General features: G+C 41.7%; 1 protein-coding gene across 2 annotated transcripts; it reads left to right on the plus strand.

Annotated features, from left to right (window-relative positions):
* The first annotated feature begins 42 nt into the window (after positions 1-42).
* Positions 43-10,949, plus strand: LOC111866087 (U4/U6.U5 tri-snRNP-associated protein 2). 2 transcript variants are annotated; one of them, XM_023854660.2, is made up of 11 exons: positions 43-240; positions 835-990; positions 1,403-1,516; positions 2,280-2,455; positions 2,832-3,057; positions 3,669-3,955; positions 7,069-7,197; positions 7,698-7,759; positions 8,552-8,687; positions 9,512-9,598; positions 10,744-10,949. In XM_023854660.2, exons 1-11 carry the CDS (start codon positions 126-128, stop codon positions 10,780-10,782), a joined length of 1,527 nt encoding a protein of 508 aa, XP_023710428.1. In that variant the 5' UTR covers positions 43-125; the 3' UTR covers positions 10,783-10,949. The 2 variants fall into 2 exon arrangements, with proteins under 2 accessions (XP_023710428.1, XP_023710429.1); XM_023854661.2 differs by lacking the exons at positions 43-240; positions 2,280-2,455 and having other exon boundaries at positions 880-990.
* The last annotated feature ends 9,543 nt before the right edge of the window (positions 10,950-20,492 follow it).

Below are 20,492 nucleotides of genomic sequence, written 5' to 3' on the forward strand. Positions count from 1 at the left end.
TTGACTCATATTAAAGTCGATATTTTATTTCGATACCTCGAAACAATTTCTTAGTTAGTGCTCTACGTTTGTGTTACGAAGTATGTGTGTGTTATTCTTGTACTATTTATTATAGGGTGATAAGGATGACTACAATAAAACCTATTATTAAGTCTACATTAACTTCATCTTCAAGATCTGGAGCTCTGAAGAGGAAACTTGAAGATATTGATCCGATAGACGAAGTTGAAGAACCGAGAAGTATGATTTTCCCATGTGATCGAAGTATTTTTTTGACGTAATAAATTTATGTAGTATTTCATGTACTTGGCTCGATATTATTATTTGGCAGAGTTGTTAGCTCAAATGAAACATTATAGCGCAAGCTCAACTCCATTTTAACCTATCTAACCTCCTGTCACAGAACTGAAAATTTGCCTGCCGCAACAGGACCTAATACAAATATTCGAACGAGACAGATTCAAAGCACCAAAGCTATTTCTGATATCACATTTTTAAGGTGCAGGAACTTTTATCTCAGTCACAATTGTATCGTAAAAGTTTGCTTTTTACAGTTATGAATGCACCTTCACTGAATAATATGCGAGGCTGTAATGAATAGGAAGAGTGATAGTTCAAGCCCACCATCTGCTGATACGTTTTAGATAGTATATTAAGAAATGTGTTTAGACTGCAAGGCTTGGTGGTGCGTGCATGTGTTTATAACACAGATAGGACTCAAATTGACATGTTAAAAATATCATGTATGATGGAAGTCATATTGTGTTAATACTGATGTGATTTTGCGGTTATGCCACTGCTTCTAACTTTTAACTGTGGTGTCTTATATTTCAGTCCCAAATAAGCAGAGAGTGAAGACTTATCGTCTTTGTCCGTACCTTGATACAATCAACAGGCAGGTGTTAGATTTTGACTTTGAGAAGCTCTGTTCAGTTTCTCTATCAAGAATCAACGTATATGCCTGCCTTGTTTGTGGAAAATATTTCCAAGGTTTGTAATTATATTTTTGTGACAGTTTTACAGTGCAGTATTGTAAGCCTCTTAGAATGCATCCATAAAACATCACCAGCTATGTATGTTTTGTGTAACACAGTTCAGTTATATGTACTACACCAAATATGTAATGCAAATTAAATTTACCTGAGGTTTACTAAGGGAAAAAGAAATTTAATTTTTGTTTTTCAAAAAGTATATATGTGTAAGTGGAATAGGAACAGCTGGTTCGCTTAATGACATCTGCTGGTAAGTAACCAAAACATGACAAACCATCATATGATGGAAAGAGAAAGCCGGTTAACATGTAGCATAGATACTCGTATGCCATTTATGTTTTGTGCTCGCTTTGTAAGTGAATTGCCTCTGTCATATGATATGATTACTGTCTTTTCATTTATTTTAACAGGTCGAGGAAATAACACACATGCATACACACATAGTGTGGGGGAGAGCCACCACGTTTTCCTCAATCTTCACACCCTTCGATTTTATTGTTTGCCAGACAACTATGAAATTATTGGTAAGTTTCCTCCATTGGGAGAAGTTGTATTAATACAGAGATGGTGATACCAGGTGCAAGTGAGTTAACCAGCTAGAACAAGGAGAATGGTGGAAGACCTGGCTTATTCTTCTGCTCTGAAGACTGAGTCAGTGAACAGCTGTTACTTCTAATAGAAATGAAACCATGGTTCATCAGTCTTCCAGGAACTGTACTGACTGAGCTATCCTGCTCCAGAGGTACATAAAAAAAAAGTAAAGGTATTCCTGTAAGAGACCATGGAGGCTCATAGGGTTGTAAGATGTTGAGGTTCACACATTTTCTAGACAGTCAGCTCACAGATGGAGGCAAGGTTATCAGCCCTACGTGCCGACTGCCTTTTACCCCCAAGAATATTCCAAGAATATTCCTGGTACTCATTTCTGTTAGAAGCTGAGTCGACCCCAGGGCCATAGTGAGGCTGGAAGGATTAGGTAAATTGAAAAAATCCAGTGACCTCATCAGGACTTGAACCTGCGACCTTCTGGCTTGTAGCATAGTGCCCCAACCAACTGCGCTACCGCGTGCAGTATATAATTCAAAATTGTATTTGCTGACAAGTAGTGCACTCTGCCATCAGAAGCTAAGTCCACTTCTGTATCCCAAACATCCTTACTTCATTGCTTAAATTTTGTTTGAACAAGTTCATGCTGCTTCTTTCTGCAAGATCTGTGCAGCGCAGTATGCTGAGAATTGGTTCCTGAAACACAGTTGGGATACAGATATCTTTTCTCGTGGATTTCAGATTCCTCTTTGGATGACATCAAGTATGTCCTCAACCCCACGTTTACCTCCGAGCAGATAGGATCAATGGAGTCCAGTGACAAACTATCTCGAGCAATAGATGGCACGATGTATCTTCCAGGGATAGTTGGCCTTAATAATATTAAAGCAAACGATTATTGCAATGTGATTTTACAGGTTAGATTTTGTACCATAATTTTGTTAGTTCTTAAAGACAAGCATCAAATTTTCCTTGTGTCTCCATCTTATGACACAAATTTGTGTTTTTTGTATGACTTAGTTACTTGAGTTTCAAGGCTTTGTGACAGATATTATAATAACCATCTGATAGTTTAGAAATGATGGCCTTTTCTGTAACAGAGCAACACACTCCTGCCTTTGCTGGGACTAAGTAAGCGTGGTCATAAAATATACCTATATTAGCTAAAAATGGGAAGTCAAAGAAACCTTATCAGATCCTTGTGTGCTGTAGACTTCCTGAAAGTAGCTGTGGGCCGTCTTCATGTGCGGATTTGTCAGACTGTTCTCCCACGCCACTTACTTTATGTTATAGGCGCTGTCACATGTGACTCCCCTGAGAAATTATTTCCTCCGAGAGATAAATTATGCCCGCGTGAAGAGACCTCCAGGCGACAGCTCATTTCTGTTAGTGCAGCGTTTTGGTGAACTCATGAGGAAGTTATGGAACCCTAGAAACTTTAAGGCTCATGTTTCTCCACATGAAATGCTTCAAGCTGTTGTTCTGTGGAGCAGAAAGAAGTTTCAGTTCACTGAACAAGGTGAGGTATCGGCTTGACGACAGCCACATTACAGTGTAGTGTCGCAAGTCTGTACATCTGAATTTGATGTGTATCTCATTATGGACCAGCTTCCTGTTATTCATATTGAAGAATTCCATCAGCAGATCCAATGGAATGAGTCAGAGACAGTTTGCAGTAATAATCAAACACTTTTGTGTCTACTGCCACTGGTTCAGAGTCTTTGTTAATGTGTAATGCTGATTTTGTCCAGAAGCACTGCAGTGTGCAACCATAATTTGTATACTTGCTCTTTACATAATTGTATCACGAGCTTGTGTAAGGCGTGACAGAGTTCTATATTTTTACCAACTGGTTACGGTAGCCGAGCAGTCTAAGGCATGCACTGTCTTCGCTCTATGAAGAGTAGTATCTTCTGGGATGGGACACTGGACCCTGAAGATGGAGGCAGTGTGGTTCTCTGAAACATCATTTCACTTCTGCCAGTTGAATTGTGTCACATCCCAAAAGACATTGCTCTTCAAGTAAACTGCAAACATCAAGCTGTTTAGAGAGAAGCATGTTAAAATTAATCGGATGTGATAACAGCGAGTTAGTATGTTTGATCTATTTAATAAACATTAATGTTTCAGGAGATCCTATTGATTTCATGTCATGGTTTCTAAATGCTCTGCACATTGCTTTGAACGGCTCAAAGAAACGTGACTCGTCCATTGTATACCGTTCATTCCTTGGCTCAATGAGGATCTACACTAGAAAAATTCCACCCATTGAACTGGAGGAGGAACAGAAAGAGGCCCTTTTGCTTATGGACGAGTACCAGGAGAAAGTAACGGAGTCACCATTTCTCTATCTGACGTGTGACCTCCCACCACCCCCACTGTTCAAGGATGAATTCCGTGAGAACATCATTCCTCAGGTAAGGATTAGGCACCAGTTGCAGTCTGCATTAGCTGATATATGTCTTAATGGCATGGCTTGGCAGTTATATTGCTCAGTTCCTGCTCGGACATAAGGATTGTCTTACTGTGTATCACTTGCAGCCACTCATCGTTTTGATATTGTACGCAGTGTGGGGTAAGTATTGTAACTGGACAATACTGTTTGCTCACATCAGGTTGGCTGCAAGAACACTTCTCTCTTCACTGTATTTGCTGTGTGACTGTGTATGTATTTCTACATACACTTATGTATGGGTCTTTATCAAATATTTTGGAACTGACAGAATAATCCAACAGAAGCTGAATTTAGTGGACTTTCAGGCCATGCCATTGCTCAAGCCGTAAGTCACTGGCTTCCCACTGCGGTGGCCCAGGTTCGATCCCGGGTCTGGTCAAGTGGGATTTGTGGTGGACAAAGTGGCACTGGGGTGTTTTATCCGAGTACTTCGGTTTCCCCTGCCAATCTTCATTCCACCAAATTCTCCATCATCATAATCAACCGGGGCAGGCTACAGTAGGCCAATCAGTAGCCGCCGTGGCAAGTGGACCCAGTTGGACTCCAACCCCCACTAAGCGAATTTTAATTTAGTGAACTTTCAAAAGAATTATGGATACAAAGAATATGAATTATAACACATGTTAACATAAGCATATGGCTAAGTATGTTATAGTCCTTGATAGTTACAACTTAGTTGAAGTAAATCCTATGTTGCCTTAAAGAAAATCTTGATATTATTATTATTATCCCACATTTTGGTGAATTTTTATTTAGTAAATAACCTGCCTTTAGTGGAACAAATTTTCATCCTTCCAGAACTTGCCCTTTGATTTATTTTCTTGTATCAAAAATAACAGTCAGTATTCATTTTGTTTCTCTGCCAGAAATCCTTTCCACCCTACCCTTTTGTTTATTTCATACGCTGTTAATTTTAGTATATTATCATATGACACCTGAAAGCCAGAAGTGTGGAGTCAGAGAAGCACAGCAGAGACGTTTGTTGCTAGACAACGGCTAGTTGAAACACATTTCCGCAGCAATGAACGCGCCTGTATAAACCAAGGTGTTGCTCAGAGATTGTCACACATTTCGTGGCAACAGAGAATAACAGAGAACAATCAGCTGCCCCACTCTGTGATCTGTATTTGTTCCACATGAAGTTACTTCAATCTGAGATTCAGAGATCCGGATAGAGAATTTGAAAGAACAAGCAATGTCTAAGCAAGCAAACGTTGAACACTTTATTTTATGTGTCATAATTACAGTAATCTTCAGAGTGTTATAATTACTTGTAGTTAACAACTTGTGAGTATCCAATAAATCCAATCACCAAATCTAGAGCCCCCAGTTATTCGTCACCCTAGCTACTTATACGTTACACCAGTGTTCCGCAACCAGTGTGCCGTCACAAGGTGAAAGGTGTGACGTGAACTTTTATCTATTGTAAGAAATTAATTGTCGAATTTAATTAGTTTTATTTTATCCCAGTTACCATGTTTCATATGCTTGTATTTTATTCTCAGCCACTGCACTGATTAAATAAGATGATGCTTGTTTATTCTTTAGTACATGCCGTGATTTTTTATGTACAGTAATGTTGTATTCTAAGAAATTAAACGTAAATGATTTACTCACAGTTGTTGTTATATCATAGTTTTCATTATTGATTTATTTTCATTTTTCTCACATCTATGCGACTTCTTTGATAAACTTGCCGCATGTTCTGTGTACGTGCTTTTCCCTAAAACTGCAGGGATTAGCAAGGGTTTCCCTGTCTTATATAACGCTGTTTTGGTTATCATGAGGAAAAGTGTTAATGCGAATTTTTGAACGTAATGAGAAGGTATGTGCATTTTTTACTGTTGAGGGGCATGAGTACACAAATTTGTTTGCAGATGATGAATGGGTATGTAAGTTGGCATATCTTTCCGATATTTTCATACACTTGAATTTGCTGAACAGAAAGATGTAAGGTAGGAACGAAAATAAACTAACTAATATGGATAAGGTACAAGGATTTGTAAATAAGCTGAATTTGTGGATACAGAGAATTACAGATGGGTCGTTTGAGATGTTCCCAACTGTATGGTCACTTGCTGACGGCAATAAAGTGGTGATGGACACAATTAAAGAACATTTTGAAATGCTGCAGCAGAAATTCAGTAAGTATTTTGGAGAGAGTGTACAAGATTTCGACTGGGTTCGTGATCCATTTGTTGCAAATTCAGAACATCTTCCGATTAATATACAAGAGGAACTCGCAGATTTAAAAGGAGACAGAACATTGAAACTAAAACTTCTCAAAGTGCCTTTGGATACGTTTTGGTTGGCAATAAGGAGTGAATACCGGGCTATGTCTGAGATGGCAGTTAATGCGTTATTGCCATTTTCAACTACATATTTGTGTGAACTGGACTTCTCGACATTAACTGAAATTAAGACATCAAAGAGGGAGCAGCTCAAATCCATCGATGAAGAAATAAAACTTCTGTTATCAACGATTCCACCACGGATCGGTCGCCTGTGTGCAGCTACGCAGGTGCAAGTATCACATTGAAGTTATGAGTAAAATTACTGTATTTACTTTAATAGTAATAGAAGTGTATTTTCTACACTACAGTGAATTCAAGTTCATTAATTGTTAATAAAGGCACGAGTCGATTTCTGTTTAATGTTAATAAAACAATAATATTATAGTAATAAGTTGATCACGTTACGTATTTATATTAATTGTCTGGTATCATGCGTTTTTGAGGGGAATAACATTTTGGTGTGCCACGAGTAGGAAAAGGTTGCGGAATACTGTGTTACACTGTTGTTGTGTATGTAATCATATTTTTATTTGTATAGAAATAGTTTCTTTGTCTGCTTATTAAATGTGTTATTTTATAATTGTTTTATACAGTGAGTTATAAGAAGATGAACAGTTTCTTAATGTAATTTTGCATAATCCTCATTTGGTGTAAACCTCAATTTAGTTTAAGAAATGCCATTCCACGAGAGATTCATTAAATATAGACTTTAGTATAGATTGAAACATCTGAAGGAAAGTACCATTCTTCCCAGGACTTATGGTGTGTGTGCATGTTCCAGGTAAATCTGTACACCCTGTTGCAGAAATTCAACGCCCAGACTGAAAAAGAGTACAAAACCTACAAAGAGAACTTCATGAAGAGGTTTGAGATCACAGAACTGCCGCCATATCTTATCCTCTACATTAAGGTGTGTTTTCAATGAAACAGTTTAGTATAGACAAGAAAGTGAAAAATGGCACACACTCTGCACGTCCTGTACACAGGCATTTTGATTGTTTAAAACAATTCAAATATAGAGTAACATCGGCAGGTACATGAGGTTCTCATGGTCGTGACTATGTAGATTGTCTTCCAGTATGTGATGCCATGTAGCGTGGTAAATGTGTATTCTACCCTGAAGACAGAGGTAATGCTTTCCTCTGAAACACTGGTGAATATCTACCACACTTCAAGGCATCACATCCCAGATGACAGGAATCTTCGAGAAAATTAGGATACATAAACAACTAAATTGAATGATATTTGAGTTAACAGCTTTTCAGTGGAAGTGGAGATGAAATCAAACGGGTAACAAATTTTCGGGCTATGTTACCACTCTTGAGAACAGTTATTTTGTAAGTTTGAGGTACCTGCATAGTATGATTTGAAAATGCTGACTTTACATTGAACATACGTTGTCTGTTCCAGAGATTCACAAAAAACACTTTCTTTGTGGAGAAGAATCCAACAATTGTGAACTTCCCAGTCAAGTAAGTTTTGCTTTGTTTTCTAGTAATCCGTTGCTTCAAATACACCATTGTATGGCTTCTAATATAATAATGAAATGTAACCAGGCATATAATTTAGAATATTTACATAAAATGCATTGTTCTTTCATTTTTTATAATGTGTAATGACTAGCTTTACAGAACTTTTACATTTAAAATGGAGGTAGCAGGTTTCTCGGAAATGTTGCTACCTGTTTACCATGGCTTCATGCCCAAGAAGACAGTAATATGATACTCGTTGCCATCAGAACCTCAGATCTCATACGCTGAGATTGCTACTTGGACACTCCACTTTGTAACTGCATATTCAGTATTTCATATAATGGTGGTTGCTGCTTTTACCACCTGACATTGTGTCCTACAACACAAAATAAATGTGCGACTTTCCTTTGATTATTAGAATTATGGGAATTTTCCTAACCTTAGCCAACTGATATTTGTGATGAGTGTTTGTTGAATTTATATTCATAGAATTTCAACTAAATTTTAAATCTGAGCAGACACTTTCTCTCTGTATCGTAATCTTGTCCTGAAAGATATTATTCCTGTAAAGCACTGCCTCAGCTCGGTATGTAACTGCTTCAGCATTCAGGAACTTCTTATTTTGTCCATGGCATGTAATATGAATTTTGTATAATCCTTGAAATAATCATAATTTTTTCCTTAAACTACATTAAACATCTTTATAATGGAGGAATAGTGCACTTCTTGTGGGACAGGAACTATTATTTATATGAATTTCATGCTCTAAAGTTTATTTGCATGGCATTACAGAAATGTTGATTTTGGAGACATCCTAACCCAAGCAGTGAAAGAGAGGTATGCATGCACAACATATGACCTGGTAGCTAATATTGTACATGATGGAGAACCTGGCAAAGGGACCTACCGGGTTCATGTGCTACATAAGGTCAGTGCGCTGTAAAGTTTTCCAATTCCTTGTAAATTACAACCATTTACATTTTTGTAAAGACATACAGCGGGATGCATAAACTTCATATGATGTATGCATAAACACTGTGTTTTCACACAGGTGGTAACCATTAAAGCCTTAGTACTGGGAGAATATTATAATTTACATAATAGTAGTGATTATGTTATATTTTTGGTTTTATGTGTCACTTAGAGATGCCAATGTCATTCCACCATATCAACATACAAATGAGTTAATCTTTGTTTTTGCTTGCAGTGGCTGTGGTTATTGTCAATGTCAGGTAGATGGGATTGAACATTAGCCCCACTTCATAATTTGATAGCAAATGTACATACAGTTACATCTTTCAAGTCTTCCTAGTATCTTCATCTGGTTTTATATTTTTTATAATTTAGGGAGGATGAGCATAGTTGGTTGAGGCACTGTGCTACAAGCTGGAAGGTTACAGGTTTGAGTCTGAATGAGGTGGATTTTTCTTTTTCCAATTAACCTAATCCTTCCAGCCACACAATGGCCCTGGGGTCAACTTAGCCTCTAACAGAAATTAGTACCAGGTATCTTCTTGGGGCTAAAGGGCGGCTAGCGCGTAAGGCTGACATAGAATATGTGGGAGGCTTGACGTCTCACAACCCTATGGGCCTCCACGGCCTGTTACAGTGATAGCTTTACCTTTTTTTTTTTTAATTGCATGCAAATGAATATGTTAATATATGTATTGAGCATATATCAGTTACTGGACCATAACGAACATCATCTGGACAAATGAACTTCCCAGTTTCACACATTTCTGATGCTTGCAGGGAAGTGGGAAGTGGTATGAGATGCAGGATCTTCATGTGACAGACATTCTCCCGCAAATGATTACACTCACGGAAGCTTACATACAGGTGAGGCCATAAAGCTAAGCTCTCTGATCAGTAGAAGAGGAATGTCAAGGCTCAGTTTCTACAGACATCCTGTAATTCAGTCAAATAGCATTATTACTGTATTAAATATTGTAACATGTTTCGTTACTGAATACGCCATAGAGATCGTTAACTGGTTTATTGAACAATCTACAACTATCGGCTACACTTAATTATCACAACGTTACGGGTTTCCACAATTTACAAACCCTACAACAAAATCTCTTAACACTGTCTTCAAGAGTCTTCAAGTATTAATAACACGGGAGCTATACAAGTCTCCCTGAAATACACACTCCGAGTATAACTGTACTACAGCACTCACTATGTCTTGAAAGCACACAATAAGTCTTCCGCTCGCTGACTTCTTAGTTATCGCACACTCGCAGGCTGCTATGTTTCAACTCGGCGGCAGTCACAGTACAACTCGGAACTGTCTTCGGCGATGGCCAGGTTACAACTCGACTCGGCGACTGTTGCTATATGTCAACTCGGCTCGGCGACTATTACTTTATAACTCGGCGGCTGTCACAGTACAACTGCCTCACAGCCGCTGTGCAGCTCACTTATATAGCTGCAGTGCTGCCTGTTGCGTTCCACGTCACAGTAGGAAGTTGATTACGGGTACGTAGCGTTGCGCGTTACGTCACCGCGGAGGGGTGGGAGGGAGCGCTACGTTACCGCCACGCGCCTGTGGCCTGAGTTGCCACGTTGCTGCTGGGTAGGGAGGGGTTCTCCATTGCGCAACATGTTACAATATTTTATTAATTCAAGAGAAACATGTTCATGCTTCTGTTAATTCAGTGTCGCTTCTCCCCAGGGTGTCCACAGAGCATCACTTCATCTGAGACATTGCAGTCTGTAATGTAAACAGTGCTTCAGAATTTTCTGGCGAGATGCTTATTGTCAGTCATATATTGCATATACAGTACCATCTTTTGAGAAACATTTGGTAGGACAGGAAACCACCATCATAAAAGTTTTATTTTAAATGATATATTTTGTATGAATACTCACAGGTGGAAATGATGAGAGGATAATTATTAATGCAGTCACAATTTTTATGAAATAATAATCATGCTTGAAGACATCGATTTGTTGAGTTTATGATAATTCTTTTGTTTCAGATATATGAATTGAAGGAGACAAAACAGGAGCGAGAGTGATGTTCATTATCGGGGTGCAGACAGCAGTGATACCATATTTTGTATTATGTAACATGTACTTTTAATATGGACTTCAATTCATATAAATATATTGTTCCCTTTTCTCCATCAAAAGAAGAAAATTGTATTCAGTACGTCAATAAATGTACTGAAATACTTATTCTTAACCTGTACAAAATGAACATAGCAATTGAATTTCTACAGTGTTTATGTTGAAATCAGAGAACATAGATCTGTTTCAATGTGAAGGTATTCTCGTTAACTGAAATAATATTCGGTGCAGACCCACCATTCAGAGCAGAAAGGTAATTTGCCATACAGTTTTTAAATAGACTGTTTCTCTGATTGTCAAACCCGGCTGCTAATCCAAATCCCAACATTGGACCAAATCTCGAACCATTTTCCTCCAGTTCCCATCCTCACAACATTTTTTCCTAAAATCAGTCTTAAAGTTACCCTCCATCACCTTTTTGGATCTTCCCCACCACAATTCTGTATGCATATTGACATAACATTTCACCATCAACCTTGACATATCAATATTAAAATGCGACAGAAAACGTGGTGGGATGTGGAATGGGTTGATCTGGCTCACGCTGGGACTTAGTGGTATGCTGTGAACGCTATAATATATAATGTGAGCCCTTAAAGGATGGGAAATCATGAAGGGCTATGCCCCATGAATGGGCATTATAATAAAGATCATTGGTAGTATTGCCAGAGGTATGACGCCTCGGAATATGGTAGGAAGGTACGAATGTTTAGGTGGAGCGTGCCGCCTCAGTCTTCAGAGCGTAAATGCAAAAAATTGAGATAACGTATTTATCTTAAACTTAACGCCTATGTTTCAAACTCATACTTCACATCCAAAAATATAGTAATCTTTATAGCCAACGATTACAGACCCTCAAATCTCGCACCGTAGTAATAAGTTTAATTTATTGCCAGTCTGTTTTAAAATCATATTCCCGCATTTATGTTACGTCACGTTGTACACTCGTTTCTAGCGTCGATTGTACTACGTAGTGGACGCCTAAGAGTCCGTTGCTTTGACATGCCATCTGTCGCCGACCCTCCAAACTTCCAAGTTCCGTTAAAGTAGACGCAAGACAAGGCAGAAGCTGCGTCCCGCGTGTAGAAGAAGTATGTTGTTCATGTTGTGTTGGTGGTTCTGTCGTGGTAGTTTTGTTTTTGTCGTGTTATAATTAGTGTTGTGACGTCTATGCACAAAATATTTCCCGTGTAAATTGGTTTTACTACGAACCACGGGTTTACAGATACCAAGTACGGATAGCCTCTTTCAGGTTTTATCACCGCTGCATGCAATAAGCTTACCTTCGCGCCTGTTACCTTGTTTGTGAAGTGAGAGAAGTGTTATAACACCTGAGTGGAGTGACACATGTATTCAGTATTATAGCCTGGGATAATGTGGCATTCACACAAGGAGCAAGCCAATAAAGTGTGAAGATTTTTGTTGTAATTGCATTTCCTGAAGGCTGACACGCGGTCAAATGCGGTACATATCACAGGTAGGCTAACCTAATTATATAATGGCCGTAATTATTCATAAATAAATATTCGTATGGTGTTTGCAGCTTTTAATGTGCATGAATATTCATGTACGGGTAGGAAACAAGGTTAAATATGCAATGTGTTGTTTCTTTTAGATTATAGTGAAACTGGGACAGTGTTGGTTCGATAGGACGAGAATATTTGTTGGTCAATTCTGTCGTTTGGCGGACTTTTACTGCATTACGGATCTTAGTGATTATAGGATTTCTTTTTTTATTTTGTTGTTTAGCGACGCTGTCAGTATCGAGGATAGGATGATTATTGATATGGTGGTTTGTGAAATGAGAATTAAAATTGTATTACTACAGTATAATGTATAATAATAATTACGTAAAACATATCATAGAATCATTTATAAAGTCATTCTAAATTGTCTCTAGTCACATGGAATATCATTATTTACTTTTCCTGTATCCCTTTCTGTAATTTTATTACGCAAATCACTTCGTTCGGCCCGAACATTGGAGTCTCCTTCGAATCTTGCTCGAGGCATTTACGGAGTGGCCCAAAAGCCAATTAACCCCAGACATTCTCTCGTATGAGTGAGAATGTTCAAATTTAAACTTGCCATTCAGTTTGTAGAACGGTATGACAGCGTTGCGAATAGTGCTTTGTACATGGAGATCTCATTTCGAATAGTTTTTTGTAAATTCAATAAGTGATAAAGATATTTCCAAAATATTTTAGTGCTCATTTTACTAACCAGTTAACTGATTTTTGGGCCACCTGTGTGTCCTGTGCAGGTGTAGAAGAGAGGCTTTGCCGTATGATAATGCCCTGTTCAAGGAATCCTATCGAATATCATTAAAGGCTTTTCATTTTAAGAATTAATGAGTTTTCAGTGGGCCACGCCACCAGCTTTCGGTGTCGCACATTGTATAGTGTCCAGTGGTAGGATGGCATGAACTGGAATGGAAGCTGTCGTGGCCTGACAGCATACGTCTGTAGGAACTGAGGGAAACTACGGAAACCCGTATGATAGTCGGTGTCTCGGACGAGATTCGAACCAAGCACCTCCCGACTGCAAGTCCAGAGCAGTACCGCTACACTAACCGGTTTGGTCAGAAGGAGTAGATTTGGGAAGGCCGTGCTAATCCGCGAAAACCAGAGGAGACAGCGCAGAGAGTTACATAGAACAGAACATTGTTAATGGGTAAAGGTAAAAAAAGGCAAAGTTGTCCCTGTGCTTAATTAATTAAGCACTACGCCTTACGCCTTAAAGGCGTATGGGGGAGTGGATGTATAGAGCCACATTTTCTTGACCTCTGCACTAGTTGGAGGTGATTGGTCAGCTTCACGTCCCGGCCGCTTTACCCCCAGTAACTACTGGTTAGGAGGTTGGGTGGACCCCAGAGACGGTCAGGACGACATGGTGAAGAGGAAAATCTTTGACCCTAACATCGTTTATAACGGAACATTAATTACACTGTCGCTAATTATGATGCGACTTTTACAAATTTATCTTCCAGAAGAATAGGTTTAAACACTGGTGAGTGTTTTCAGAAACTCTGCATGGAGTCAGTAAATCACGTACAACTTGTATGGTATTCGAAAGTCTTACGTCATCCTTCACGGTCGGCATTTGTCTTTACAGAGCATAAAAATACAAAGAGGTATTTAAAGTCTACAGTAACTTAACGGGATTACGTGCAGAGCAAATGTGAGGTAAAATAGAGACCATTTTCAGTCCACTTTTTTTTCAGTGGCAAATAAATCAGCCGTGACAGATCTGTCTCCAAAGCAAACAGACTTCATGAGCGGAATTTGAATGCCGTTAGAAGCAGAATTTTTCTGTGAACTGGCTGTGGGACCTGCACCTTCTGTCTGATTGGTGCAGGACATTTCTGCATGACGTCACCAATCATTGCCGCTCTTAAGCATGCGCTGATGTTATCCCTCTGTACGCCTTCATGCCTTAGACATATTAACATTTTACTGTAAAACCAGATTAACTCTTATAACCGCAGTTAATCTAGCTCGGTACGCCATAATGGGTGTCGACAGGGGTAGGGGGCAAGGGACCCCCCCCCCGCCCCGAATTTAAAAAAGAACCAAAATCGATGAAGGATGAAATATGCACAGACGCAAAAAAAAAAAATTAGCCTGAATAATATAGGGCAGTCAGTACAAAATAGTTACAGAGGCTTTTAAACCTAAGTTTCTAAGCCCTAGGAGCTCCCATCTGTAACCATGCCCTCATTTATGGTTCATCTAGTAGATTCCAATGAATATTGTCACGTGTATTAGGGGTGTGAATATTGAAAGGTGTTTGGATTGGATTTATTGCACTTGTACACTCAACTCGTAACTACAAGTAGTGCAGCCCTGTTGCTATGTTCACGTTTTACAAATAACCGCTGCGAACAATTTGCTTTCATTAGTCGTTTCCTAGTAACGGATGTTAACAGTGGAGATTATACCAGTCTCACTGTAATTGCAGCACGCATGAAGTCTTCTTTGCACAGCCTAATTCCTTTCTTTGCATCTCTTCTCAGTCATCCGACTGTCATCTGAAGAGACTCTCTCAACTATTATTTCAGTCAGAGTGAAAGTCAGAGTTACTTTACGACTGGAGGTTTACCGCTAATCAGTTTGTCTTGGCGCCACGCCCCTTGGGGCCCACGACTAGAGATCTATTTGCAACTGAACCCTTGCGGTCACAGTCCTTATGTAACATCCTCCCGACGAGAAGATGGGTTTGTCTCTTATGAATATGCTTGGCCTTTCGTCAAGCGTACATTTCGCATATGTAGCGTGTTATTGAAAAATTCTTCCCTTTGCACTCTGTCAGTACAGGCTTTGCAAAGCAGATCATGTCTGTCTCACGTATCTTATGCTACAACGGCAGCTTGGCCTCTTCAACGGTCGTAAGTTTGACCACCGCCAAGTTTAAACTTCTTATATTTCCTGTGTCTGGCTTCACCATGTCCTACACCGCGAACATGTTCATTCTCACGATTTTGTGTGAGTTGGAAACTACAGTATGCTGTACTATACTATTCCTCCGCCTCGTGGCGGATCCAACAGAAAACGTCGTTTTCATCGTTATAGCTCAACAGTACCTTGCCGTTGCTTGTTTATTCGTTGCCGCGGGAACCTGTTTACCGAATCGTTGCATAGCAATGGACGTCTACTCTGGCTCCGCAATTCTGGCTTTCAGGCGTCATGTCACAGTATCTACAGAAACGTGGGGTTACATGTGCTCAGGGAGGTAAAACTCCCTGTCGTCTGAAAAAGAAGTAGAAGAAAAGCAGAGTAAAGTTGTCCATGTGCTCAAATCATTAAGCACAACGCCATGAAGATGTATTGGGAAGTGGAGGTATAGCTTCACCATTGTTGACTTCGGCATTAGGTGGAGGTGAGTGGTCACCTTCACACCCCAGCCCCTGTGCACATTGGATAGGACCCCACAGCCGGTCTGGACGTTGTGTTGCCGGGAATGGAGCCCCGCCCATCCCGCCCGAAGCCCGTCACTGTAGCGACTGGGCTCATATTAACTGCAAATTTTTCGGGAATAAGAGTTTGAATGCTCCGTAAGGCTGTATAGAATGCTTGTGAGGTAGGAAGTAGAGCAGGCCTGTCTCAGCGGAGCAGCTGTCCCCGCGGCGTATCTCTTCATACGTTTAGACCACTTTGTGAAATTTGTTGCTCTCAGGCAGATGACAGAATGCGTCGAGTATTGTATCCCAACTTATGGTCCGCGAACGTTCTGTGGGTTGCCCGTTAGATTGTCCATTGAATGCTGGATTGTGACGCAGAGTAACCTTAGAAATCGTTACCAACATGACTATCGCGTAAAAGCTGGTGCCTTCGTCTTACACCCTGAAGATGCAGGCAGCTGTTTCCTCCGAAACGTTTATAAATATCTAGCAGGCTAAATTGTGCCTCATCCCGGTTATCACCGTGAGAACCCCACGCCTCGCATTTAGGGAGCCGGGGCAGATTATCCGCTATAGCAACCGGCTACAGACTGGACGTCCAAGTGGTCGGAGTTCGAGTCTCGGTATGTTCAAGAATTTCCCCTTGTCGACGTCCAGACCGGCCCTGGGGCGCACCCAATGGGTTCCAATGACTCTTTTCCTGAGGGTAAAGCGGCCGAGGCGTGAAACCGACCACTCGCCTCCAACTAATCCTGAAGTCAAGAAAGCGTGGATCTACTAGCACACATCCACCCACCCACACGTCTCCATTAGTTAAGCAGAGGACAGCTTTACCTTCTACGCATTGTGCTTTCAACCTGTCCCATTTTCACTACGTTTTTTGTGGAGCTATTTTGTTTTTAACATTTCTCACACACAGTTTTTTAAAAAATTAAAAAAAAAACAGCGAATGGATCAGGTGATCACTTGACTGTGTTAGAGCAATGGTTCCCAAGCTGCGAGGCAGGACCGGGAGGGTGATGAGGCTATGAGATAGAAATAAATTTTATGGCAAATTCCGCTGAAATAATTGTTTTCTGGCTGCGTTTGATCATCCCATCCCTCAGCACTCATCACGTACGTCGCAGTAAGGAGGGAAATGACTCACAGAAAATTACTAAAACGGCGGCGTTGAGCATGGAGAAACAGAATATAATAATGAAGTAATGGTAAGGTAAAGCTATCCCTGTAACAGGCCGTGGAGGCCTCTAGACAGTCAGGTCACAGATGGTTGTCAGCCTTACGCTCCGGCCGCTCTTTACCTCCAACAAGATTCCTGTTACTCATTTCTGTTAGAGGCTCAGTGGACCCCAGGGCCATAGCGCGGCTGGAAGGAGAAGATAAGAAAATGAAAAATGAGAAAAGGCAGAAGATGAAGGAGAAGAGAATAGGAGGAAGCTGAAATGTAAGAAGAAGACACAAAGCACTGGACGCTATTGTTTTGTGCCCTCCTTACATTTGGTGTTCAGGAAGCCAGCCGTTGAGGCGACCGCTACACGTCGGGGTCTTCCAGCACCGCGCAGCGTCACGGATCAGCTCCTCAGTTTCACAACGGAATCTGTTACGGACCGCGGCAGCAAGGCAACAAACAAACAAACAAACAAACATGGGACAGCAACTTTTCCTGCTGCTCTAGAACCCGAAGTCGAGTCGGAGTAACTCAGGACGCAGGCAGCTCAACTCGGGAGTCGAGGCTCCAATCCCGGCAGGGACAGAGATCTCCACAGCATTCAGACCGGTCCTTGGGCTCACCCAGCCGCCTATTATATTGGTATCCTGTGGTAAAGCGGCCGGGACGTGAAGCTGACTGTTCACCCTCCAGGTGCCAAGGGTAACAATACATGGAGCTGTACCTCCACTCCGCCATATGTCTTTTTTTATTGCTAGTGGGGTGGGACTAAGTCCCTTGTACTGTGGCCACTTCTGGCCTATTGTACCAGTCCCAGATGATAGGTGAGGGTGATTATGGAGCAATTGGTGGAATGAAGATTGGCAGGGGAAACCGAAGTACTCGGAGAAAACCTGCCCCAGCGCCACTTTGTCCACCACAAATCCCACTTGACCAGACCCGGGATCGAACTCGGGCCGCCGCGGTGGGAAGCCAGCGACTAACCGCTTGAGCTATGGCGCGGCCGCCATATGTCTTCATGGTTTGGTTATTAATTAAGCACAATTGTCTTCTTCTTCCTTGACGGATTAGCCCCTCTGAATTGACAGTCGGTAGGACGTCTGGACTGGGGATCAGCTCGCCGCCTACACGCGACAATACAACCACAGATGAAACGCAGAGAGATCAATGCTTTGAGTGGGATTCGAACGCACAATCCCAGTGTTTGAGCGGGCGGAGACATTTCTGCTGTTATGTCGGAAACAACGGAGTTGATAGTCCTTGGCGTTAGGAAAACCTGTGAATCGGGGGTTCCCCACACCGAGCCTGTACTTCATGCTGTGCCGTGTTTTATCATCTTTGGTGATCAGTTGTCTGGTACTTCCGGCACGATCAGTATTCTGGTGATGTGCTCAGACCCCCATGCGGCGTGCGCTGTGACATACATCGGACATCTCTCGTTTCCCTGTATGAGGCAGTGAAGGCCTGACAGTGCTCGTGTACCGGGATGCGAGTGAAGCAGTTTTCGTATCGTTGTGGAGACTGAATGTGCCTACAGCATTGTCTCACAATGTAACGTCCAGGTAACGTGAAGTGATCTTTACCCAACCTAAACTGACTTCATTCTCACAGCATGTGTTTTAACTCCCACTTAAACCTATATAAATCAAGCAGATATAAAGCTATCCCTGTAACAGGCCGTGGAGGCCCATAGGATTGTGAGACGTCGAGGCTCCCAAATTTTCTTTAGACTATCGGCACACAGATGGCGGTAAAGTTGTCAGCCTTACCCAGAGCGAAGTCAAAATCGACGCCGAGAATGATGACGTTTAGAAAGCAGCGGCTAGAGGCAGGTGAGCGGTAATCAGATGCATTCTCAGAAGATGGCTGTCCTCGCAAGAGGAGCGATGTAGGGAAGTGGGACAGCGTCTGCTCGCTGGTTACATGTGTTTGTTACATTGCTCCGTAATGGCGCCCAGCCTTGCGCGTCTCACGTGCACCAGATATGTTTCACACTTCGCCGCAGGCGGAGCGTGACATCCCAGAATCTCACATCTACTATAATATGATACCGTGTAGCCTTATAGGCGTTACCAACGTTTCGGAGGTACCTGCTGCCTCCACTGAGCGTGGAAGAAATTGTGCTGAGGCGGATATTGGGGGGGGGGGGGGAAGATTAAGGTTTTGGAGCCCTGAGCGGACCAATGGATGTAACGAGAAGAGAATAAAATCATATTTAGGCTTTTAAAGGGTCGTTTTCTGGGTGGGGGGAGATTGATAGGGAACAAAGTTGTCGAGTGAACCAGTGGTAATTAGAGGGAAGTGCGGGAACAAGAGGCATGGAAATTGTGGCCCTTTTAAAGGCATGTTTAAGGGAGATAGGGGGTGTTTGAGAACAGAGGGCCGAAGAGACCGGTAAACGTAAGGGTATGAACAAATGAGGGACGCAGTAACTGTATAACGTCGGTTCCCACAGGATCTACACGGCGCCACATCCCAGAAGACGGCATTCTTCATATGACTGGGAATACAAAATTTTGTTTCTGTCTTCTTCTCTTAATAATGTCAAAGCTGTTATATCAGTAGGAATGAGATGGACAGAACATAAATTATAGAATATTTTGATTTTGAAATGTGAAATGAAAACACCAGTTGGAAGCCATATGTATATGTAGATGTGATTATAATATTAAAACGTATGTTAGAGAAGGAGGTTAACAGGAAATATAACTGACTTAACTGGCTGAGGGTGGGGCGCGATGATGAGCTTATGGGAGCGGTATTGAAGTCTGGGGCGTCTGTGTACAGGTAGGAGTATGTGGCGATTTCTTGACCTGCCGAATAACTAACTACCACTCTGTATCATGACGTAGAAGGTAACATTGTCTCTGTGCTTAAGTAGCTGAGCACCACGCGATGAAGACGTATTGGAGGAGCCGATGTAGAGATTCACGTATTCTTGACCTCAGCATTAGTTCAAGGTGAGCTTCACGCCTCTGCCGCTTTACCCCCGGGAAGAACCTCCTGTGTCCATTGGATAGGGTAGGAGCCTGGATGCGCCCCAAGAACCGGTCTGGACGCCGTAGATAGGCGAAAAATCCTTTCGCTACCGGAAATCGAACCTCGGCCGTCCAGCCTGTAGCTTAGTCGCTATGCGGACGGGTCTATGCATCTGTCTATGCCGTGACGGTGGCTGGGCTCCTCCGCTAGTAAAGCGACTGTGGCGTGAAGCTGACGTTCGTTTGTATCTTGTGCTGTGCCAGGGACAGACGTTTCTGTAGATATGACGTCGAAAACGGCCCTGGGGTCCAACCAGCTCAGTGTGCACCGTAGGATCTATCGCTGGGGGGTTACATCGCCCGGAGCTTGAAACTGACACGCCTCAAGGTAAAAAGAAATCCCAGAACTTTGCCTCAGTTCCTTCAAAGGCTTGCATAAGGGCAGATTTTACCGCTGCAGTAGCGTAGATTTGAGTAAAGAGATCCTGCCCCTGCTGGAACAGTTCGGGCGGGTGCAGTGAATGATTTAAAGCGAACTATTCTTGGCATGACAGTGAGGTTTCAGTACAGGATATTCCTGCTACCGGACTGTCGGATCTCTTGGGCTGGTAC

This window comes from Cryptotermes secundus, unplaced genomic scaffold, assembly GCF_002891405.2.
Source record: "Cryptotermes secundus unplaced genomic scaffold, Csec_1.0 scaffold318, whole genome shotgun sequence".
Taxonomy (NCBI): Eukaryota; Metazoa; Arthropoda; class Insecta; order Blattodea; family Kalotermitidae; genus Cryptotermes; species Cryptotermes secundus.